Source organism: Oncorhynchus kisutch, linkage group LG10 (assembly GCF_002021735.2).
Source record: "Oncorhynchus kisutch isolate 150728-3 linkage group LG10, Okis_V2, whole genome shotgun sequence".
NCBI lineage: Eukaryota > Metazoa > Chordata > Actinopteri > Salmoniformes > Salmonidae > Oncorhynchus > Oncorhynchus kisutch.
In genome coordinates this window covers 4,774,749-4,799,915 of record NC_034183.2, presented here as the reverse complement: position 1 = coordinate 4,799,915, position 25,167 = coordinate 4,774,749, and the positions used below count along the sequence as shown (strand labels likewise).

At 44.2% G+C, this 25,167-nt stretch overlaps 2 protein-coding genes across 2 annotated transcripts in view; one reads left to right on the top strand and one right to left on the bottom strand.

Annotated features, from left to right (window-relative positions):
* Positions 1–1,015: 1,015 nt before the first annotated feature.
* Positions 1,016–6,627, bottom strand: LOC109884987 (transmembrane protein 80). Its single transcript, XM_020476866.2, has 6 exons — positions 6,578–6,627; positions 6,356–6,372; positions 5,985–6,078; positions 5,428–5,520; positions 3,797–3,998; positions 1,016–2,442 (listed from the first exon to the last, which is right to left on the bottom strand). The coding sequence occupies exons 1-6, from the start codon at positions 6,594–6,596 to the stop codon at positions 2,430–2,432; spliced, it is 438 nt and encodes a 145-aa protein (XP_020332455.2). The 5' UTR covers positions 6,597–6,627; the 3' UTR covers positions 1,016–2,429.
* A 2,647-nt stretch (positions 6,628–9,274) lies between these two features.
* The window catches only part of LOC109884986 (myelin regulatory factor), a 70,388-nt gene continuing 54,495 nt past the window's right edge, over positions 9,275–25,167 (top strand). Inside the window, exon 1 of the mRNA XM_031832915.1 lies at positions 9,275–9,967. Coding sequence (XP_031688775.1) covers positions 9,922–9,967 — 46 coding nt within the window. The 5' untranslated portion in view covers positions 9,275–9,921. The remainder of the gene's footprint in view (positions 9,968–25,167) is intronic.

Below are 25,167 nucleotides of genomic sequence, written 5' to 3'. Positions count from 1 at the left end.
GCCCATCCCACCTATCACCATAGACCTCAGCTCTTTAATCCCACCCCTCAGCCCATCCCACCTATCACCATAGACCTCAGCTCTTTAATCCCACCCCCTCAGCCCATCCCACCTATCACCATAGACCTCAGCTCTTTAATCCCACCCCCTCAGCCCATCCCACCTATCACCATAGACCTCAGCTCTTTAATCCCACCCCCTCAGCCCATCCCACCTATCACCATAGACCTCAGCTCTTTAATCCCACCCCCTCAGCCCATCCCACCTATCACCATAGACCTCAGCTCTTTAATCCAACCTCTCTCAGCCCATCCCACCTATCACCATAGACCTCAGCTCTTTAATCCCACCCCTCAGCCCATCCCACCTATCACCATAGACCTCAGCTCTTTAATCCCACCCCTCAGCCCATCCCACCTATCACCATAGACCTCAGCTCTTTAATCCCACCCCTCAGCCCATCCCACCTATCACCATAGACCTCAGCTCTTTAATACAACCTCTCTCAGCCCATCCCACCTATCACCATAGACCTCAGCTCTTTAATCCCACCCCCCCCAGCCCATCCCACCTATCACCATAGACCTCAGCTCTTTAATCCCACCCCTCAGCCCATCCCACCTATCACCATAGACCTCAGCTCTTTAATCCCACCCCTCAGCCCATCCCACCTATCACCATAGACCTCAGCTCTTTAATCCCACCCCTCAGCCCATCCCACCTATCACCATAGACCTCAGTTTTTTTAAGAGAGAACTAACCAAATAACATGGAAAACAGTCAGAAAACAGTGTTTTGTTCTTAATGTATGAGGGTTCACAGACTACTTAGCCCTCGTGGGAATTGTCCTATATGGATAGGGCCACATTGATACGTCTCTTACAGAAGAAATATGAAAAGTATTTGCATAACGATGGTAGCAATTCAAAGGGAACCGTTTAGAGATAATCAAATGATTCGACCGAAGGTGAGGACACAACAGTTCACCTGATACAAGACTGAATCCAAAAACATGAACACTGTTGATTTGATGTGTATTTTACATTTAATGTACTTTTCACAGCATTTGTTGAAGAGTTAGGGCCAATCGGGGGTTAACATTGAAGAGTTAGGGCCAATCGGGGGTTAACATTGAAGAGTTAGGGCCAAGGGGAAGGGGTTGGGAGGGATTTAGGATCGGCTGAATGATTACAAACGTACCGCTTAGACGGACACTGGAGGTCCATCTTCTATATTGGCTGTTGTTTGTATGTCCATTTCAACGTAGCCTATAGATGTGATGGAAAGTATTCAGACCCCTCAACTTTTTTCCACTTTTTGTTATTTTACTTTTTTTTTTCTCTCTCTCATCAATCTACTACACACAATTACCCAATAATGACATCACAATACCCCATAATGACATCACAATACCCCATAATGACATCACAATACCCCATAATGACATCACAATTACCCAATCATGACAAAGCAAAAAACACTTTTTTTTTTTTTTTTTTTTTAAATGTTTGGCAAAAAAACCCAAATCAAACTGAAATACCTTATTTACATTAGTATTCAGAGCCGTTGCTATGAGACTCAACATTGACCTCAGGTTGCATCCTGTTTCCATTGATCATCCCTGAGATGTTTCAACAACTTGATTGGAGTCCAACTGTGATAAATTCAATTGATTGGACATGATTTGGAAACACACCTGTCTATATATAAGGTCCTACAGTTGACATAGCAAAGACCAAGCCACGAGGTCAAAGGAATTGTCAAAGGAATTGTAGAGCTCCGGGACAGGATACCACTAGCATTCTGAATGCACCAAACACCCACATTGATGCTCAGACATCTCCAATGTTGCAGCAGAGGGTTTGGTAGTGAAGGTTTGGTAGTGAAGGTTTGGTAGTGAAGGAGTGGTAGTGAAGGAGAGGTAGTGAAGGTTTGGTAGTGAAGGTTTGGTAGTGAAGAAGTGGTAGTGAAGGTTTGGTAGTGAAGGAGTGGTAGTGAAGGAGTGGTAGTGAAGGAGAGGTAGTGAAGGTTTGGTAGTAAAGGTTTGGTATTGAAGGTTTGGTAGTGAAGGAGTGGTAGTGAAGGGTTGGTAGTGAAGGTTTGGTAGTGAAGGAGTGGTAGTGAAGGTTCGGTAGTGAAGGAGTGGTAGTGAAGGTTTGGTAGTGAAGGAGTGGTAGTGAAGGTTTGGTAGTGAAGGAGTGGTAGTGAAGGTTTGGTAGTGAAGGAGTGGTAGTGAAGGTTTGGTAGTGAAGGAGTGGTAGTGAAGGTTTGGTAGTGAAGGTTTGATAGTGAAGGAGTGGTAGTGAAGGTTTGGTAGTGAAGGAGTGGTAGTGAAGGTTTGGTAGTGAAGGTTTGTTAGTGAATGTTTGGTAGTGAAGGAATAGAAGGAAATTCTGGAGGTGCAGTCAGTGCACCTATAATTGATGGGGTCAGGAGTAGACACTGAAAGACAGAAATGAGCACAGACATTAGGCTACATATCAGCGGAATTATCTAGAGGGACTTACAATAACTGTATTCAACTAAAATAGAGGGTTAAAAAATAAATAAATAAATAAGAAACAACATTTCACAGTCGTTGGAAAGTGAAAACCTTCGTTAAATCCTTGTTCAGTGTGGAACGTTCAGGAACGTTCAAGAACGTTCAGACTTAACCCATTATCAATCTCTTCGGTAGAAGAAGTGGTCAGTCAGATATTTTACCCACAATCTCTTCCGTCTTTGAAAGGAAAACGCGAGGTCTGGCCCTGACGTCATAGCATTAGAAGGCGGTATGCAGTGACGCTTGGAATGAATAAAAACCTGGATCAATAATTAACAAAGTCTCTGAAGAACCACGGGAGCTTATTTCATTCACGGTCAATAGAGCGGACAAAAGGGGACGACGCTCAGTGCAGGCAGGCCATTCACAACACAATGGTGACTGGTGGGAGAGGCCTATTAGCCTACTTTAAATAGGCCAAGATAAAATGTCACCAAAATCATTAAAGGGATGATGAACTCCTGGATACCATGGTAATGTCTCTGTGTCCAGTATGAAGGACGTTAAAGGGGTAGTTTCGCGAGCCAATGCTAACTAGAGTTAGCGCAATGACTGGAAGTGTATGAGTATCTGCTAGCATGCTAATAGATACCCATAGACGTAGACTCATTGGGTATCTGCTGCTAGTAGAGACCTATAGACTCATTGGGTATCTGTGGCTAGTAGATACCTATAGACTCATTGGGTATCTGTGGCTAGTAGATACCTATAGACTCATTGGGTATCTGTGGCTAGTAGATACCTATAGACTCATTGGGTATCTGTGGCTAGTAGATACCTATAGACTCATTGGGTATCTGTGGCTAGTAGAGACCTATAGACATTTTATTTAACCTTTATTTAACCAGGCAAGTCAGTTAAGAACAAATTCTTATTTACAATGACGGCCTACACCGGCCAAACCCTAACCCGGGCGATGCTGGGCCAATTGTGCGCCGCCCTATGGGACTCCCAATCACGGCCGGTTGTGATACACCCTGGAATCGAACCAAGGTCTGTATTGATGCCTCTAGCACTGAGATACAGTGCCTTAGACTGCCGTGATACAGCCTGGAATCGAACCACGGTCTGTAGTGACGCCTCTAGCACTGAGATACAGTGCCTTTTAGACCGCTGCGCCATTTAAAAAGGCCTCAATACCAAAATCCCAAAGTCTCCCCTTTAATTATTAAATCACAAAAACAAAATGAATTGAATAAATATGAATCATATCAATAATGTGAGTATTATGGACACGGCAAATAGATAACTAACCTGGTGAATCTAGCCAGTGTGGCCAGACCTAGGACCCCTCCCAGTCCGTAAACACTGAGCAGTATGGCGTTGATGATGACGTCAGCATGCATCACGTACAGCTGCCATACCAGGAAGTAGACGGACAACAGGGCCGTAGCCACCGTCATGGCCAGGTTAGCCCACATATAACCCTCCGTCTCCTGCAGGTTACCCCTCACACCTGGAAGGAGGGGAAGGGGGGGGGAGAGAGACATGGCACAGGGTCCTCCTCCCAAGAGCAGTATAGGGCGATCCCACGACAGCGGGAGAGGAAAATATTTAGGGTATCTCAGATTTTTCTGGCAATTCTCACATAGGAACTTCGTTGAGAGGAAGGATGTTTGAAATTATTTTTACATTTGTTACAAGAATGTTGTCTGTTTCATGTACGGTTCACAGATCATAGGGTCTGGCAGGAGGCATGTACAGGTCTATAAAGGGCCTAAAATTGCAAATTTCATCATGATTTTCTAAAAAATAATTTTGTGATACAAATGTAAAAAGCATTTCAAACATCCTTCCTTCCAATGAAGTCATTATGTGAGAATTTCCAAAAAATCAGAGAGAAAAAAAAAATTCTGCTCCCACTGGCGTGGAGTCACCCTTTAATAAGAGGCTGAATGCCTTGCTCAAACTTCAGACCCCCATTACAACTCACCTCAAACTTCAGACCCCCATTACAACTCACCCCAGAGTCAGACCCCCACTACAACTCACCTCAAACTTCAGACCCCCATTACAACTCACCCCAGAGTCAGACCCCCACTACAACTCACCTCAAACTTCAGACCCCCACTACAACTCCCCTCAAACTTCAGACCCCCATTACAACTCACCCCAGAGTCAGACCCCCACTACAACTCACCTCAAACTTCAGACCCCCACTACAACTCACCTCAAACTTCAGACCCCCATTACAACTCACCCCAGAGTCAGACCCCCACTACAACTCACCTCAAAAATCAGACCCCCACTACAACTCACCTCAAACTTCAGACCCCCATTACAACTCACCCCAGAGTCAGACCCCCACTACAACTCACCTCAAACTTCAGACCCCCATTACAACTCACCCCAGTAGAGTCAGACCCCCACTACAACTCACCTCAAACTTCAGACCCCCATTACAACTCACCCCAGTAGAGTCAGACCCCCACTACAACTCACCTCAAACTTCAGACCCCCATTACAACTCACCTCAAACTTCAGACCCCCATTACAACTCACCCCAGTAGAGTCAGACCCCCACTACAACTCACCCCAGTAGAGTCAGACCCCCACAACAACTCACCTCAGTAGAGTCAGACCCCCACTACAACTCACCACAGTAGAGTCAGACCCCCACTACAACTCACCACAGTAGAGTCAGACCCCACTACAACTCACCTCAGTAGAGTCAGACCCCCACTACAACTCACCACAGTAGAGTCAGACCCCCACTACAACTCACCCCAGTAGAGTCAGACCCCCACTACAACTCACCACAGTAGAGTCAGACCCCCACTACAACTCACCTCAGTAGAGTCAGACCCCCACTACAACTCACCCCAGTAGAGTAAGACCCCCACTACAACTCACCACAGTAGAGTCAGACCCCCACTACAACTCACCACAGTAGAGTCGGAACAGCTCAAGACAAGCCATGACGAAGAGCAGACCTACGTCCTGGGTTAGGAGGTCATCAGGGTAGCTCATCACACGACCTAGAGGACAGGCAGCAAACCAGAGACGGAGTCAAGACCAGAACTATCTCAGGATCAAGGACCATTTTTGCAACAGGCCTACAAACAAATGTCTCTTTGTCTAGGTATTTATGCTGCACACAAACAGGGACAATAAAGATGCTCTGAACTGAATCAGAACGGTCGGTACACTCTACTAGAACAACAACAACAACAACAACAACAACAGACTGCATGCAGAAGATTAGTCTCTCTCAACAACAACAACAACAACAACAGACTGCATGCAGAAGATTAGTCTCTCTCAACAACAACAACAACAACAACAACAACAACAACAGTCTGCATGCAGAAGATTAGTCTCTCTCAACAACAACAACAACAACAACAACAACAACAGTCTGCATGCAGAAGATTAGTCTCTCTCAACAACAACAACAACAACAACAACAACAACAACAGTCTGCATGCTGAAGGTGCCTCACTCTTGTAGATGATCATGCAGAATGTAGAGAGGAAGTAGAAGACATAGTAAAGAGCTGTCAGGTAGAGCAGGAGCTGGAGAGGAACAGACGACAGCTGGAGGTGGCGGTTAAGGGCGGATTTCATTATCTGTATTGTGTGTGTGTGTGTGTGTGTGTGTGTGTGTGTGTGTGTGTGTGTGTGTGTGTGTGTGTGTGTGTGTGTGTGTGTGTGTGTGTGTGTGTGTGTGTGTGTGTGTGTGTGTGTGTGTGTGTGTTCAATTCGTTTTAAAATATCCATACATTTTTATTTCCAAGGGAAGAAACACCTTGACACTTTTAAAAAAACTTGTTGCTATGTTCATTGCTAGCTAACTTTATTTTGAAAAGGATACAACAACAGGAGACTTGCCTGCAAGGAAATCAAAACAATGTGTGAAATTCTGAGAGCAAATATCAGTACGTTTCTCACACACAACCGTATAAATACACACTATCTGTGCTAGCAGTAAATTAATCATCAGAATATGGGACTGTAAAATGATTAAATCCGAAATACATTTGAAATTCATAGTTAGGTTTGTAAATGCATCCGTGGCTATAGCAACGCATCCTACCTGCTCTGTTCGCCGCCATGTTGAATGTTGCCGCTCCTTCTTCACCAGTGTTGTCTAAATAACCAGCGGTTACATGTCTCCATCTAGTGGCCCGGATGGGGAAGTACAGGGCAAAAAAACACCCAAGGTCCAGTCACGTTAAATCGGGCATTGTAATTATCACAACACTCACAAATACGAAAACACACACACACACCGAGGGTTATCTTGTGGAATGTGGCAGTGGCATGAGGGGGAAATAAGTGAAGAAACACATTTGCTCTTGAGAGAGAAAGGGTAATGAAATATAACAATTTACACCATAGAATAACTAAACGTATGTAGTTATTACTAAAATTATTACGACTTAGCTAATTCTATTTATATGGTTTACAAACGAGAAACTTCCGAAACTAATTTATTCATTTTCCCCTTTCCACCCCCGAATTAGTCCTTTTGGAAGTTTTTATTGGTAAACTCTTTGGTTATTTAAAGCTCCTTTATCACTCTCACTCTCTCTCACACACACACACACACACACACACACACACACACACACACACACACACACACACACACACACACACACACACACACACACACACACACACACACACACACACACACAAACACACTACACTCCCTCTCCATTTCACAAACAGTCTAATATAGAAATGACAAAATAGCGTTAACCAGCTGTTTCTCTGTCTCTCCCTCTCTGTCTTTCTATCTCCCCCTCTTTCTTTCTGTCTCTCTCTTTCTATCTCATCCCCTCTTTCCCCCTGTCTCTCTCTTTCTATCTCATCCCCTCTTTCTCTCCATCTCTCTCTTTCTATCTCCCCCTCTTTCTCTCCATCTCTCTCTTTCTATCTCATCCCCTCTTTCTCTCCATCTCTCTCTTTCTATCTCCCCCTCTTTCTCTCCATCTCTCTCTTTCTATCTCCCCCTCGTTCTTTCTGTCTCTCTTTCTATCTCCCCCCTCTTTCTCTCCATCTCTCTCTTTCTATATCCCCCTCTTTCTCTCTGTCTCTCCATCTCTCTCTATCTCCCCCCTTTCTCTCTTTCTCTCCATCTCTCTCTTTCTATCTCCCCCTCTTTCTCTCCTTCTCTCTCTTTCTATCTCCCCCTCTTTCTCTCCATCTCTCTCTTTCTATCTCCCCCTCTTTCTCTCCATCTCTCTCTTTCTATCTCCCCCTCTTTCTCTCCATCTCTCCATCTCTCTCTTTCTGTCCTGTGTCCTCCACAACAATGTACATAGTGTGGCAGACATAAACGGACGGCTTGTTTAGGACGAACAGAGGGAAAGAGGGGGGGGGGGCGGACGAGAGAAAGAGGGGGATAGAGAAGAGGAGAGTAAGAGGATGGTGGGGGGGGGGGGGGTGACAAAGAGAAAGAGAGACGATCCAGCTGTGACAGACAACAGAACAAACCAGCATCTCTCTGACATGCACACAGTGGCATTGTTTTAGAGGGAGGGATGTAGCTAGCTGATAAGGTTGGAGAGAAATGGATGATTCCCTTCCTCCCCCTGTTGGACGCCTCGACAGAAAACAGTCGTCTGCTGGAGTGTGAAAGACACTGTGAGAGTTTAGAGATCCCAGTAGCTTTTTAGGAGCAGAGACTTTTATTGACTCCAATAAAGTAAATGTCGTGGACAGTGTGTAGAGAGACCTTTTTCCTTCGTCACTATAGAGGCAGAGATATTGAACTTTAATCGGCCTATTGTTGTATATATATATATATATATTCACAACTCAATTTGGTTTTTTTCTCTAACATTCATGCTAAACTGGATGTTTTAATGCGTTTTTGTTTTCAAACACATCACAAGGTCTTAAAAAAAAAAAGGATGATGATTGTGTATCTGAATCTTTCCATACTTAGTATATATACATACATACTTAGTCTATGCAAATAGAAGTGATTTAACAATTCAACTTTTCTAGTATTATAAAATGACAACATTTGGACAGAACAAACGGTAATTGAGAGAGAGCGAGAGAGAGAGAGAGAGAGAGAGAGAGAGAGAGAGAGAGAGAGAGAGAGAGAGAGAGAGAGAGAGAGAGAGAGAGAAGACAGTGTATCGGAGATAGGTCGTTATTATAATATCGATAATGCAACTCGTTTTGGGTGGATAATTGGATTGGTTTGGGGTCAACCCAGAAGGCTACACATTTCATACCACTAATATGTATCAGTTCAGTTCTGCACTGAACAGAAATTAAACTTGGGCTAGATTCTCTCTCAATTCAATTCAATTCAATTCAAGGGCTTTATTGGCATGGGAAACATGTGTTAACATTGTCAAAGCAAGTGAGGTAGATAATATCTCATCTAATATCTCTCTCTCTCTTCCTTATTTTTTATGACTTTCGCTTAAATTACTTAAAAATTGTTCCCAAAATAAAATGTTGTAAGAAATAACATTTCATGTGTCCTAGGCATATGAAAATTACACATCAAATATGAAGGTAAAAATGAGTTGACAGAAGACTACTGTAGCTTAGACTACTTAATGTCATCCCAATTTGGTCTCACATCCATCACCCAGGGAGGTGTAAACACACCTGTCTCATGTCCTCTCATCCCAACCGATCACACACACACGCGCGCGCGCGCACGCACACACACATACACACACGCACAGCGCACGGCTCCGTGGACCAGTAGGTCGCGTCTACGTCGGGTCCAGAGAGAGTAGGGCGAACTGCTAGAAGACAGAGGGGAGGTCATCTACACAGACGCAGTCAAATGCTCGATATTGACGTACAACGTTTTCCCGAAGACTCCTACCCTAGCTATCCATTGTCCTGCAATCAACAAGGTAACGAAATATATATACAAGAAGAATCGAACAAAAGTCGAAGAATTTCTCTGGGACATTATTTAACGATGTATTGATCGTTTTTCCAACGCGGAATTCGCGTTGTGCGACTTCTCTATGGCTATTTCTAATTAGGCTACCGCTGAATGAGGTGTGATAATCATACCTGTTCACTTGTGGATTGTTTTATATTTAAAACGCTTCATTTAGGCGTTAATGATTTAAAAACAAAACATGTAATATATATATATAAAGGGAAGGGATTAAAAGGAACAATAAAATAATTGTGTTCAGGTTATCGCTCCTAAAACCAGAGAGGGAATCTCTCTCTATTTTTTTTGACAAGGAGTGGATTTATGAGCGCATAATAATTCCACGTTAGGACTTGGAATATAGTTGCCACAGCAGAGACATTTGGACACGCCGCCAGTCCCGACTGCGTGATGTATCCGTGAGAGTTGACCCGATACAACGCAACTGTTTCGGCCGGACTCACAGGGAGCGGGGGAGTTCATGGAGGTTATTAGTGGGACCCGCTAGGATGGACGTGGTGGATGAAACCGAAGCGTTACAGAGATTTTTTGAGGGTAAGAACAATACACATTTATTTACAATATAGGCCATGTTAAGGGATTTTGTGTTTCTTTTAAATGTGTGCTGGAACTAGGCTAAACAAATAAAAGTCGCAGGTTGCACCTGACTGAATGGCACCCTCTTTACCAGAACTCACGCAACCTCGTTTCTCATTTTCTTATGGAAAGAAAAACTGTGTGAAAAACGTTGGATATATCGTAGTTCTTCTCATTCGTTGTCATATATTATTAGTACACGTGCTATAGGCTAATTGTACTATTATCTAAAGCATTAGCCATTTTCACTGGGCCGACAGTGTTGTTAATGGAATATAGGACTACTATATAGGCTGCAGACTACGAACAAAAACACAGTGAAATGTCTTTTCAACTTCGTAGCCCTCTTTTTGTGTCTGTGTCTATCGTGCCAGGTTTTGTATTCAACAGCAGCATTTGAATAGCCTGTTATATAAACTCTTCGGTTAGTGCACTGTGTAAGTACTCTAGTGCAGTGGTTCTCACACCTGGTCCTGGGGAACCAAAGGTGTGTACATTTTTTGTTTTTTTTTGCCTTAGCGCTACACACCTGATTAAAATCGTCAACTCATCAGGTTCTGATTATTTGAATCCAGTGTGTAGCGCGAGGACAAAAACAAACAAAACATGTACACACCTTTGGTTCCCCAGGACCAGGTGTGAGAACCTCTGCACTAGAGTACTTTATGTTACTTTATGTAATGAATAATAATGGATGAGTTTCAGAGCTGATAGTTCCAAAATGAAGAAAAGCAAGCAGGCTGAACAAGGAAGTAGATGAGGATTCGTTTCTTTCCCTCAGACTTTTGGCCCCTTTAGGCTATAGAAGATTTTAAATTAATTTTAGAGAAGATTTTAAATTAATTTTAGAGAAGATTTTTAAAAAGGCTCTTGCAGATGTCTTTTGATTTGAATAACTTAGTAATAAAAGATCAAAAGAAGAACTAGAAAGAGTTGGAATGGTAAACAAAGTTGTTTAGGAGCAAATGTGATGGTGACGAGTCGCAGGACTTGAAGAATGGGGAGAACGGGGAGTTCTGAGGAGAAAAGGGGAGGAGGAGAGAGAGAGAGAGAGGAATGCAGCATGAAGATAAATGGTGTGGTTTATAAAGGGGGTAAACTGGGGGTACACCGTGCGAGAGAGAGAGAGAAACCCAGACAGAGCGTATTACCGTTTGACATAATCCTTTGACGTTGAGTCTCAGGTTTACATCTGTGTAAAAGGGATACATATTTACGTCTGTGTAAAATGGATACATATTTACGTCTGTGTAAAACGGATACATATTTGCATCTGTGTAAAACTGAGATATGTTATTTTACGGTTACAGTTGTTACAAATTATAATTGTTTACTACATTATAATAAATTATAATTGTTTACTCAATTTTATACTTTACTACACTACTGAACATTTTTTGCATCCAATCCAGTTGTTGTGGGGTCAAATATAGATTATAACTGTATCACTTTGCTAAGTTTGATGCTGTTGTGGTTATGGGTGCTTTATAGGCTATATAGACAAAGAAAAGTATGTGGACACACCTTCAAATGAGTTGATGTGGCTATTTCAGCCACACCTGTTGCTGACAGGTGTATAAAATCGAGCACACAACCATGCAATCTCCATAGACAAATATCATCAGTAGAATGGCCCGTACTGAAAAGCTCAGTGACTTTCAACGTGGCACCGTCATAAGATGCCACCTTTCCAACCAGTCAGTTCGTCCAAGTTCTACCTCGCTAGAGCTTTAATGGTCGACTCTGCTGTTATTGTGAAGTGGAAACATCTAGGAGGCGAAGTGGTAGGCAGAATGGGAATGGCGAGTGCTGGTCAACTGTAAGTGCTGTTATTGTGAAGTGGAGACGTCTAGGAGCAACAACGGCTCAGCCGCAAAGTGGTAGGCCACACAAGCTCGCAGAATGGGAATGGCGAGTGCTGAAGCGCATAGTGCGTGAAATCGTGTTGTCCTCGGGTTGCAACACTCACATCAGCACAATAACTGTTCGTCGGGAGCTTCATGAAATGGGTTTCCATGGCCGAGAAGCCTCACACAAGCCTAAGATCACCATGCGCAATGCTAAGCGTCGGCTGGAATGGTGTAAAGCTCGCCGACATTTGACTCTGGAGCAGTGAGAACGCCTTCTCTGGAGTGATGAATCACGCTTCAAATCACATTTTATTTGTCACATACACATGGTTAGCAGATGTTAATGCGAGTGTAGCGAAATGCTTGTGCTTCTAGTTCCGACAATGCAGTAATAACGAACAAGTAATCTAACTAACAATTCCACAACTACTACCTTATACACACAAGTGTAAAGGGATAAAGAATATGTACATAAAGATATGTGAATGAGTGATGGTACAGAACAGCATAGGCAAGATACAGTAGATGGTATCGAGTACAGTATATACATATGAGATGAGTAATGTAGGGTATGTAAACAAAGTGGCATAGTTTAAAGTGGCTAGTGATACATGTATTACATAAAGATGCAGTAGATGATATAGAGTACAGTATATACATATCAGATGAGTAATGTAGGGTATGTAAACAAAGTGGCTAGTGATACATGTATTACATAAAGATGCAGTAGATGATATAGAGTACAGTATATACATATCAGATGAGTAATGTAGGGAATGAAAACAAAGTGTCTAGTGATACATGTATTACATAAAGATGCAGTAGATGGTATAGAGTACAGTATATACATATCAGATGAGTAATGTAGGGTATGTAAACAAATAAAGCACAGAATCGTCTAGAAGTTCTGCATGTATGCTGAAGCTTTAAGATTTCCCTTCACTGAAACTAAGGGGCCCGAACCATGAAAAACAGCTTGTCACCATCTGGGAAGGTCTTGAATTCCGACTGATGAATCTGGGTTTGGCAGATGCCAGGAGAACTCTACCTGCCCAAATTGCATAGTGCCAACTGTAAAGTTTGGTGGAGGAGGAATAATGGTCTGGGGCTGTTTTTCATGGTTTGGGCCCCTTAGTTCCAGTGAAGGGAAATCTCAATGCTACAGCATACAGGGACATTCTAGATGATTCTGTGCTTCCAACTTTGTGGCAACAGTTTGGGGAAGTCCCTTTCCTGTTTCAGCATGACAATGCCCCCGTGCACAAAGCGAGGTCCGTACAGAAATAGTTTGTCAAGATCGGTGTGGAAGAACTTGATTGGCCTGCACAGAGTCCTGACCTCAACCCCATCAAAAAACCTTTTGGATGAATTGGAATGCCGACTGCGAGCCATGCCTAATCTCCCAACATCTGTGCCCGACCTCACTAATGCTCTTTGTGGCTGAATGGAAGCAAGTCCCTGCAGCAATGTTTCAACATCTAGTGAAAAGCCTTCCTGTTATAGCAGCAAACCAACTCCATATTAATGCCATTAATTAGATGTTCAACAAGCAGGTGTCCACATACTTCTGGTCATTTAGTGTGTGTATTACTCATTGCCCTATACAGTGGGGCAAAAAAGTATTTAGTCAGCCACCAATTGTGCAAGTTCTCCCACTTAAAAAGATGAGAGAGGCCTGTAATTGTCATCATAGGTACATTTCAACTATGACAGACAAAATAAGAAAAAAAATCCAGAAAATCACATTGTAGGATTTTTAATGAATTTATTTGCAAATTATGGTGAAAATAAGTATTTGGTCAATAACAAAAGTTTATCTCAATACTTTGTTATATACCCTTTGTTGGCAATGACAGAGATCAAACGTTTTCTGTAAGTCTTCACAAGGTTTTCACACACACCTCCATGCAGATCTCCTCTAGAGCAGTGATGTTTTGGGGCTGTTGCTGGGCAACATGGACTTTCAACTCCCTCCAAAGATTTTCTGTGGGGTTGAGATCTGGAGACTGGCTAGGCCACTCCAGGACCTTGAAATGCTTCTTACGAAGCCACTCCTTCGTTGCCCAGGGCGGTGTGTTTGGGAACATTGTCATGCTTAAAGACCCAGCCACGTTTCATCTTCAATGCCCTTGCTGATGGAATGAGGTTTTCACTCAAAATCTCACGATACATCGCCCCATTCATTCTTTCCTTTACACGGATCAGTCGTCCTGGTACCTTTGCAGAAAAACAGCCCCAAAGCATGATGTTTCCACCCCCATGCTTCACAGTAGGTATGGTGTTCTTTGAATGCAACTCAGCATTCTTTGTCCTCCAAACATGACGAGTTGAGTTTTTACCAAAAAGTTCTGTTTTGGTTTCATCTGACCATATGACATTCACCCAATCTTCTTCTGGATCATCCAAATGCCTGGACATGTACTGGCTTAAGCAAGGGGACATGTCTGTCACGGCAGGATTTGAGTCCCTGGTGGCGTAGTGTGTTACTGATGGTAGGCTTTGTTACTTTGGTCCCAGCTCTCTGCAGGTCATTCACTAGGTCCCCCCGTGTGGTTCTGGGATTTTTGCTCACCGTTCTTGTGATCATTTTGACCCCACGGGGTGAGATCTTGCGTGGAGCCCCAGATCAAGGGAGATTATCAGTGGTCTTGTATGTCTTCCATTTCCTAATAATTGCTCCCACAGTTGATTTCTTCAAACCAAGCTGCTTACCTATTGCAGATTCAGTCTTCCCAGCCTGGTGCAGGTCTACAATTTTGTTTCTGGTGTCCTTTGACAGCTCTTTGGTCTTGGCCATAGTGGGGTTTGGAGTGTGACTGTTTGAGGTTGTGGACAGGTGTCTTTTATACTGATAACAAGTTCAAACAGGTGCCATTAATACAGGTAACAAGTGGAGGACAGAGGAGCCTCTTAAAGAAGAAGTTACAGGTCTGTGAGAGACAGAAATCTTGCTTGTTTGTAGGTGACCAAATACTTATTTTCCACCATCATTTGCAAATAAATTCATTAAAAATCCTACAATGTGATTTTCTGGATTTTTTTTTCTCATTTTGTCTGTCATAGTTGAAGTGTACCTATGATGACAATTACAGGCCTCTCTCATCTTTATAAGTGGGAGAACCTGCACAATTGGTGGCTGACTAAATGCTATTTTGCCCCACTGTATAACTCATGGGTATTACTCATTGCCCTATATAACTCATGGGCATTACTCATTGCCCTATATAACTCATGGACATTACTCATTGCCCTATATAACTCATGGGTATTACTCATTGCCCTATATAACTCATGGACATTACTCATTGCCCTATATAACTCATGGGCATTACTCATTGCCCTATATAACTCATGGACATTACTCATTGCCCTATATAACTCATGGGTATTACTCATTGCCCTATATAACTCATGGGTATTACTCATTGCCCTATATAACTCATGGACATTACTCATTGCCCTATATAAGTCATACCTGTCAAGAAATGCTTTTTCTGCGTGGTCAAATCCAGTGTATGACAGATAGGACCGGTTCGTTGTGTATGTTTGACCGTTGGGGAAATCCTTTTAGGAGACGGCTCAGTGATTGATGTGACTACTGTTGTCAGACCTTCCCAGTAATGTGTCATTGTGTAATGTTGTGTTGAAACACAGTGTCAAGTGTTTAGAGAGACAAGAGACCATAAAGACAGTACCTCAAAGGGCACTCTATTCCCTATTTAGTGCACTACTTTTGACCAGGGGCTATAGGGAATAGGGTTTTGCACTATTTTTTTATTTTTTATTTTATTTATTTAACCAGGCAAGTCAGTTAAGAACAAATTCTTATTTTCAATGACGGCCTAGGAACAGTGGGTTAACTGCCTGTTCAGGGGCAGAACGACAGATTTGTACCTTGTCAGCTCGGGGATTTGAACTTGCAACCTTCCAGTTACTAGTCCAACGCTCTAACCACTAGGCTACCCTGCCGCCCCTCCACTCTAACCACTAGGCTACCCTGCCGCCCCTCCACTCTAACCACTAGGCTACCCTGCCGCCCCTACACTCTAACCACTAGGCTACCCTGCCGCCCCTCCACTCTAACCACTAGGCTACCCTGCCGCCCCTCCACTCTAACCACTAGGCTAACCTGCCGCCCCTCCACTCTAAGCACTAGGCTACCCTGCCGCCCCTCCACTCTAACCACTAGGCTACCCTGCCGCCCCTCCACTCTAACCACTAGGCTACCCTGCCGCCCCGGGTTCCATTTGAGACACAGATAGAGACTGTAGCTAGGTGCCCAATACATTCGGTTTAACACATTATTATGATAGTATATGCACTGTTGACTTGACTATACACAGTTTTCCATGACTGTCAAGTGATCCCTAGTCCCTACCACTCTGACAACCATTTAGAATGTTTACATTCTTTCTTTGGGAGTGAGAGAGAGAGAGGGAGAGAGAGGGGGGAGAGAGATACACAGAGATGGAGAGAGAGAGACAGAGACGGAGAGAGAGAGAGAGAGAGAGAGAGAGAGAGAGAGAGAGAGAGAGGGAGAGAGAGGGGGGAGAGAGATACACAGAGATGGAGAGAGAGAGACAGAGACGGAGAGAGAGAGAGAGAGAGAGAGAGAGAGAGAGAGAGAGAGGGAGAGAGAGGGGGGAGAGAGAGAGAGAGAGAGAGAGAGAGAGAGACAGAGACGGAGAGAGAGAGAGAGAGAGAGAGAGAGAGAGAGAGAGAGAGGGAGAGAGAGGGGGGAGAGAGATACACAGAGATGGAGAGAGAGAGACAGAGAGAGAGAGAGAGAGAGAGAGAGAGAGAGAGAGAGAGAGAGAGACACGGGAGAGAGAGACAGAGATGGAGAGAGAGAGCGCAAGAGGGAGAGAGATACGGAGAGAGAGAGAGAGAGAGACACACAGAGACGGAGAGAGAGAGAGAGAGAGAGAGACAGAGACAGAGACAGAGACAGAGAGAGAGAGAGAGAGAGAGAGACACGGGGAGAGAGAGAGAGAGAGGGGGGGGGGAGACACAGAGACGGAGAGAGAGAGAGAGAGACAGAGACAGAGAGGGGGAGAGAGAGAGAGCGAGAGATGTTCTTACATTGGCTTTAAGATTGCTTCATAGAGGTAGAAAGAGTAAACCACTGGAGTTCTATTTACAGTTCAGTGAACAGTTACTTAGACATCAGTCAGAAGGTGGGAGGACAGGTAAGAAAGCCAGCCACCCTCACATTAACTCTTTCCAGTGTATTCTCTATTGAATTATAATATCTTTTTTAAAAAACATTTTCTTTCTTGTCTCATCGCTGCAACTCCCCAACAGTCGCGGGAGAGGCGAAGGTCGAGTAATGCGTCCTCTGAAACATGACCCGCCAAACGGCGCTTTCTTAATTAACACGCGCCTGCTTAACCCGGAAGCCAGCTGCACCAATGAGGAAACACCGTTCAACTGACAACCAAAGTCAGCCTGCAGGCGCCTGGCCCTCCACAAGGAGTCACTAGAGCGAGATGAGCCAATTAAAAGCCCTAATCCGGATGACACTGGCCCTACGGGACTAGGCCATGGCCAGGATCGAACCACAGGCTGTAGTGACGCTGCAACACTGCGATGCAGTGCGTTAGACCACTGTGCCACTCAGGGTGCACACATTGTAGTTGTTTAATAGTAGCTGTTGCGTTGGCTACATTTCTTTAAATGTACAATTCTGTGAACTGTCTTGTGCAATTAAAGAAAAATGTACACAATACCTGTTAGCAAAGGTGTCAACTAGACGAGCACGAGCTGGCAGGGTATTTGTAGTCTTGCATGATATCTACTTTGCTGCTAATTAGCATTTTTTAAACGTGAGAGTAAATAGAGATGAATATATATTGATAAAGGGTTCGCCTGTACCTGTTTCTAAAAAATCCCTTGTGGGAAAAATGAAAAAGGGTGTTTTGACCGCTAGGGTTTATGGGTATTATGACACCTCCACTGTGGAACTCTACAGCTGGTCAAGAGGTTGTTTTGACCGCTAGGGTTTATGGGTATTATGACACCTCCACTGTGGAACTCTACAGCAACCTGGTCAAGAGGTTGTTTTGACCGCTAGGGTTTATGGGTATTATGACACCTCCACTGTGGAACTCTACACCTGGTCAAGAGGTTGTTTTGACCGCTAGGGTTTATGGGTATTATGACACCTCCACTGTGGAACTCTACAGCTGGTCAAGAGGTTGTTTTGACTGCTAGGGTTTATGGGTATTATGACACCTCCACTGTGGAACTCTACAGCAACCTGGTCAAGAGGTTGTTTTGACCGCTAGGGTTTATGGGTATTATGACACCTCCACTGTGGAACTCTACAGCAACCTGGTCAAGAGGTTGTTTTGACCGCTAGGGTTTATGGGTATTATGACACCTCCACTGTGGAACTCTACAGCAACCTGGTCAAGAGGTTGTTTTGACCGCTAGGGTTTATGGGTATTATGACACCTCCACTGTGGAACTCTACAGCAACCTGGTCAAGAGGTTGTTTTGACCGCTAGGGTTTATGGGTATTATGACACCTCCACTGTGGAACTCTACAGCAACCTGGTCAAGAGGTTGTTTTGACCGCTAGGGTTTATGGGTATTATGACACCTCCACTGTGGAACTCTACAGCGGTTTGGATCTCTGTGTATGTAACAGCTCTAGTGTTTCCTTGACAAGGTTCATGTCTCGGGTTCTACCCGCCAACTTTGCCACGTTTACATTTGAATAATTTAGCAGGCGTTTCTTGTCCAGTGCGATTTAAAGGAGTAATTAGGATTAAGTAACTTGCTCAAGGGCACATCGACAGATTTTTCACCTAGCCGGCTAGGTGATTCGAATCCTGAAACCTTTCTGACCCAAAGCGCTTAACTGCTACGCTATCTGCTGCAGATAGATATTGTTTTAAAGAGAACACGGAGCCATTTCAGATAGATAATGTCTTAATGAGACTACAGAGCCATTTCAGATAGATAATGTCTTAATGAGACTACAGAGCCATTTCAGATAGATAATGTCTTAAAGAGAGAGCCATTTCAGATAGATATTTTCTTAAAGAGAACACAGAGCCATTTCAGATAGATAATGTCTTAATGAGACTACAGAGCCATTTCAGATAGATAATGTCTTAATGAGACTACAGAGCCATTTCAGATAGATAATGTCTTAATGAGACTACAGAGCCATTTCAGATAGATAATGTCTTAAAGAGAACACGGAACCATGTCAGATAGATATTGTCTTAAAGAGAGAGCCATTTCAGATAGATAATGTCTTAAAGAGGCCACAGAGACCACTACAGACCCAGGATTTGGCATTTAACCTATTTAACCCGGGTCTCACACACACTCACACACACTCACACACACTGCTGTAATGTACAGTATTTGTCTGGTGGTAAACTATGGTTAAGTAGGATCAGTGAGATATGTAAACACTCAGACTAATGCACAGGGAACATTCCTGGAATAACATAAACCTGGTGATGTTAAACACAAAGAGGGTTTTTCTCCCAGTCCTTTTAACTCTCCCTCTCTCTGTCTCTCTCTCTGTCTCTCTCTCTCTCTCTCTCTCTCTCTCTCTCTCTCTCTCTCTCTCTCTCTCCCTCTCTCTCTGTCTCTCTGTCTGTCTCTCTCTCTCTCTCTCTCTGAGGAGGGGTGAGGGGGAGGAGGGTGGCGGGGGTGAGGAGGGGTGAGGGGGAGGAGGGGGCAGGGGGGTGAGGGGTTGAGGAGGAGAGATAGCACACACAGACTCAAGGTGAAAAAAAAAACATGAACACAACCTATGTCCCTCTCTCACACACACACACACACACACACACACACACACACACACACACACACACACACACACACACACACACACACACACACACACACACACACACACACACATACACACACACATACACACACACACACACACACACACACACACACATACACACACACACAACACACACACATACACACACACACACACACATACACACACACATACACACACACACACATACACACACACACACACACACACACCTCTCTTCCCACAGAAGACCACTGGAGAGTATCAGCAGATTACGACCCATATCTGTCAATAGTGTTGAGAGAGAGGGAGTCACTGTTGCAGATGGAGGTCTGCCTCATCACTTATGTGGCTACAAGATGCTATACTTCTGTCCAGCAACATCAGTCTGGAGAAACCTGACATTCCCTAACTGCTCTAACCAGTTTATAAAACAATAAGGCACCTCTGGGGTTTGTGGTATATGGCCAATATACCACGGCTGAGGGCTGTATCCAGGCACTCCGCGTTGCATCGTGCTTAAGAACAGCCCTTGGCCGTAGTATATTGGCCATATACCACAAACCCCCTCGTGTCTTATTGCTTAAATACATAGCAGTGATGGAATAAGACAAAACCCGGTAGTTATCTGGACAGGATCTTTAAAGGACAACCGATTGGTGGTGATGATTCTCCACAGTAATATCTTCAATGGTATATATTGATCTAATCGTCTTCAGTGGGCAAGGTGAATTGAGCGATATCCTAATCCTACCCAGCATTACACATCCACGTCTTTATTATATGCAGTAGGAGATTATAGTGATAGGCTGCTAGAGACCTTCTCTACCTTCTCTACCTTCTCAATATTCTCTACCTTCTCTACCTTCTCTACCTTCTCTACCTTCTCTACCTTCTCTACCTTCTCTACCTTCTCTACCTTCTGTACCTTCTCTACCTTCTCTACCTTCTCTACCTTCTCGATATTCTCTACCTTCTCTACCTTCTCTATCTTCTCGATCTTCTCTACCTTCTCTACCTTCTCGATCTTCTCTACCTTCTCTACCTTCTCGAAATTCTCTACCTTCTCTACCTTCTCGATATTCTCTACCTTCTCTACCTTCTCGATATTCTCTACCTTCTCTACCTTCTCTACCTTCTCGATATTCTCTACCTTCTCTACCTTCTCGATATTCTCTACCTTCTCTACCTTCTCGATATTCTCTACCTTCTCTACCTTCTCGATATTCTCTACCTTCTCTACCTTCTCGATATTCTCTACCTTCTCTATCTTCTCGATATTCTCTACCTTCTCTACCTTCTCGATATTCTCTACCTTCTCTACCTTCTCGATATTCTCTACCTTCTCTACCTTTTCGATCTTCTCTACCTTCTCTACCTTCTCGATATTCTCTACCTTCTCTACCTTCTCGATATTCTCTACCTTCTCTACCTTCTCGATATTCTCTACCTTCTCTACCTTCTCGATATTCTCTACCTTCTCTACCTTCTCGATATTCTCTACCTTCTCTATCTACCTCTGTAGGGTAGTATGGTGTGGTGTAGAGGTCTGCCTCATCAGTTATGTGGCTACAAGATGCTATACTTCTGTCCAGCAACATCAGTCTGGAGAAACCTGACATTCCCTAACATCTTTTTACTGCTCTAACCAGTTTATAAAACAATAAGGCACCTCTGGGGTTTGTGGTATATGGCCAATATACCACGGCTGAGGGCTGTGGGTGTTGTGTTGTGTGATGTAGTGTGGTGTGGTGTTGTGTGGTGTAGGGTAGTATGGTGTGGTGTAGTGTGGTGTTGTGTTGTGTAGTGTGATGTAGTGTGGTGTGGTGTTGTGTGGTGTAGGGTAGTATGGTGTGGTGTAGTGTAGTGTGGTGTAGTGTAGTATGGTGTGGTGTGGTGTGGTGTAGGGTAGTATGGTGTGGTGTAGTGGTAGTGTGGTGTGGTGTAGTGTAGTATGGTGTGGTGTGGTGTGGTGTGGTGTAGGGTAGTATGGTGTGGTGTAGTGTGGTGTAGTGTAGTATGGTGTGGTGTGGTGTAGTGTGGTGTTGTGTTGTGTTGTGTTGTGTAGTGTAGTGTGATGTAATGTGGTGTGGTGTTGTGTGGTGTAGGGTAGTGTGGTGTGGTGTAGGGTAGTATGGTGTGGTGTAGTGTAGTGTGGTGTAGTGTAGTATGGTGTGGTGTAGGGTAGTATGGTGTGGTGTGGTGTAGGGTAGTGTGGTGTAGTGTGTTGTAGTGCTGTGTAGTGTAGTGTGGTGTAGTGTGGTGTAGTGTGGTGTAGTGTAGTGTAGTGTGGTGTAGTGTGGTGTAGTGTGGTGTAGTGTGGTTTAGTGTGGTGTAGTGTAGTGTGGTGTAGTGTAGTGTGGTGTAGTGTAGTGTAGTGTGGTGTAGTGTAGTGTAGTGTGGTGTAGTGTAGTGTAGTGTAATGTGATGTAGTGTGGTGTAGTGTAGTGTAGTGTAGTGTAGTGTGGTGTAGTGTGGTGTAGTGTGGTGTGGTGTGGTGTAGTGTGGTGTAGTGTAGTGTGAAGTAGTGTATTGTAGTGTAGTGTAGTGTGGTGTAGTGTAGTGTAGTGCTGTGTAGTGTGGTGTAGTGTAGTGTAGTGTGGTGTAGTGTGGTGTAGTGTGGTGTAGTGTAGTGTAGTGTAGTGTAGTGTGGTGTAGTGTGGTGTAGTGTAGTGTAGTGTGGTGTAGTGTGATGTAGTGTGGTGTAGTGTAGTGTAGTGTGATGTAGTGTAGTGTAGTGTAGTGTAGTGTGGTGTAGTGTGGTGTAGTGTAGTGTAGTGTGGTGTAGTGTAGTATAGTGTGGTGTAGTGTGATGTGGTGGTAGTGTGGTGTAGTGTGGTGTAGTGTAGTGTAGTGTGATGTGGTGTAGTGTGGTGTAGTGTGGTGTGGTGTAGTGTGGTGTAGTGTGGTGTAGTGTAGTGTAGTGTGGTGAGTGTAGTGTAGTGTAGTGTAGTGTGATGTAGTGTAGTGTAGTGTAGTGTGGTGTAGTGTAGTGTAGTGTAGTGTGGTGTAGTGTAGTGTAGTGTGGTGTAGTGTAGTGTAGTGTAGTGTGGTGTAGTGTAGTTTGGTGTAGTGTGGTGTAGTGTAGTGTGGTGTAGTGTGGTGTAGTGTAGTGTGGTGTAGTAAGGTGTAGTGTAGTGTGGTGTAGTGTATTGTGGTGTAGTGTAGTTTGGTGTAGTGTAGTGTATTGTGGTGTTGTGTAGTTTGGTGTAGTGTAGTGTAGTGTAGTGTGGTGTAGTGTAGTGTGGTGTAGTGTAGTGTAGTGTAGTGTGGTGTAGTGTGGTGTAGTGTGGTGTAGTGTAATGTGGTGTAGTGTAGTGTAGTGTGGTGTAGTGTAGTGTAGTGTAGTGTGGTGTAGTGTGGTGTAGTGTGATGTGGTGTAGTGTGGTGTAGGGTAGTGTAGTGTAGTGTGGTGTAGTGTAGTGTGGTGTGGTGTAGTGTAGTATGATATGGGCAGTAGTTTAACTCTGTGAGTTAGAGGATGGTGTGGTTGGGGGCAGTAGTTTAACTCTGTGAGTTAGAGGATGGTGTGGTTGGGGGCAGTAGTTTAACTCTGTGAGGTAGAGGTTGGTGTGGTTGGGGGCAGTAGTTTAACTCTGTGAGTTAGAGGATGGTGTGGTTGGGGGCAGTAGTTTAACTCTGTGAGTTAGAGGTTGGTGTGGTTTGGGGCAGTAGTTTAACTCTGTGAGTTAGAGGATGGTGTGGTTGGGGGCAGTAGTTTAACTCTGTGAGTTAGAGGTTGGTGTGGTTGGGGGCAGTAGTTTAACTCTGTGAGTTAGAGGATGGTGTGGTTGGGGGCAGTAGTTTAACTCTGTGAGTTAGAGGATGGTGTGGTTGGGGGCAGTAGTTTAACTCTGTGAGTTAGAGGATGGTGTGGTTGGGGGCAGTAGTTTAACTCTGTGAGTTAGAGGATGGTGTGGTTGGGGGCAGTAGTTTAACTCTGTGAGTTAGAGGATGGTGTGGTTGGGGGCAGTAGTTTAACTCTGTGAGTTAGAGGATGGTGTGGTTGGGGGCAGTAGTTTAACTCTGTGAGTTAGAGGATGGTGTGGTTGGGGGCAGTAGTTTAACTCTGTGAGTTAGAGGATGGTGTGGTTGGGGGCAATAGTTTAACTCTGTGAGTTAGAGGTTGGTGTGGTTTGGGGCAGTAGTTTAACTCTGTGAGTTAGAGGATGGTGTGGTTGGGGGCAGTAGTTTAACTCTGTGAGTTAGAGGATGGTGTGGTTGGGGGCAGTAGTTTAACTCTGTGAGTTAGAGGATGGTGTGTTTGGGGGCAGTAGTTTACTCTGTGAGTTAGAGGATGGTGTGGTTGGGGGCAGTAGTTTAACTCTGTGAGTTAGAGGTTGGTGTGGTTGGGGGCAGTAGTTTAACTCTGTGAGTTAGAGGATGGTGTGGTTGGGGGCAGTAGTTTAACTCTGTGAGTTAGAGGTTGGTGTGGTTGGGGGCAGTAGTTTAACTCTGTGAGTTAGAGGATGGTGTGGTTGGGGGCAGTAGTTTAACTCTGTGAGTTAGAGGATGGTGTGGTTGGGGGCAGTAGTTTAACTCTGTGAGTTAGAGGATGTTGTGGTTGGGGGCAGTAGTTTAACTCTGTGAGTTAGAGGATGGTGTGGTTGGGGGCAGTAGTTTAACTCTGTGAGTTAGAGGATGGTGTGGTTGGGGGCAGTAGTTTAACTCTGTGAGTTAGAGGATGGTGTGGTTGGGGGCAGTAGTTTAACTCTGTGAGTTAGAGGTTGGTGTGGTTGGGGGCAGTAGTTTAACTCTGTGAGTTAGAGGTTGGTGTGGTTGGGGGCAGTAGTTTAACTCTGTGAGTTAGAGGTTGGTGTGGCTGGGGGCAGTAGTTTAACTCTGTGAGTTAGAGGTTGGTGTGGTTGGGGGGCAGTAGTTTAACTCTGTGAGTTAGAGGTTGGTGTGGTTTGGGGCAGTAGTTTAACTCTGTGAGTTAGAGGTTGGTGTGGTTGGGGGCAGTAGTTTAACTCTGTGAGTTAGAGGATGGTGTGGTTGGGGGCAGTAGTTTAACTCTGTGAGTTAGAGGATGGTGTGGTTTGGGGCAGTAGTTTAACTCTGTGAGTTAGAGGATGGTGTGGTTGGGGGCAGTAGTTTAACTCTGTGAGTTAGAGGATGGTGTGGTTGGGGGCAGTAGTTTAACTCTGTGAGTTAGAGGATGGTGTGGTTGGGGGCGGTAGATCTCATAGTCCATGGTTTACTCCTGCTCTGTAACAGCATGTTAGAGGAATGCATTGTTTGTGACCAGCCAGGCTTATAACATTTGTTATATTTTACTCCCCTACAGCTTTAATTCAATCATATAACATGTACTTCTCAACACAGTAATCTCTCTTTGGCCTAGAAATTATGTTTGTTTCTCACTATAGTACTTTTTAGGGATGTTGTGTAGAGGGATTTTTTAACTGTTTTGGTAGGCTGGTCTACTTCCTATTTACTATTGGAGGTAATATGGAATACCCTGAGATAATATTGTCTTCACCCTCCTGCGTTGTAACGATGTGCGCAGA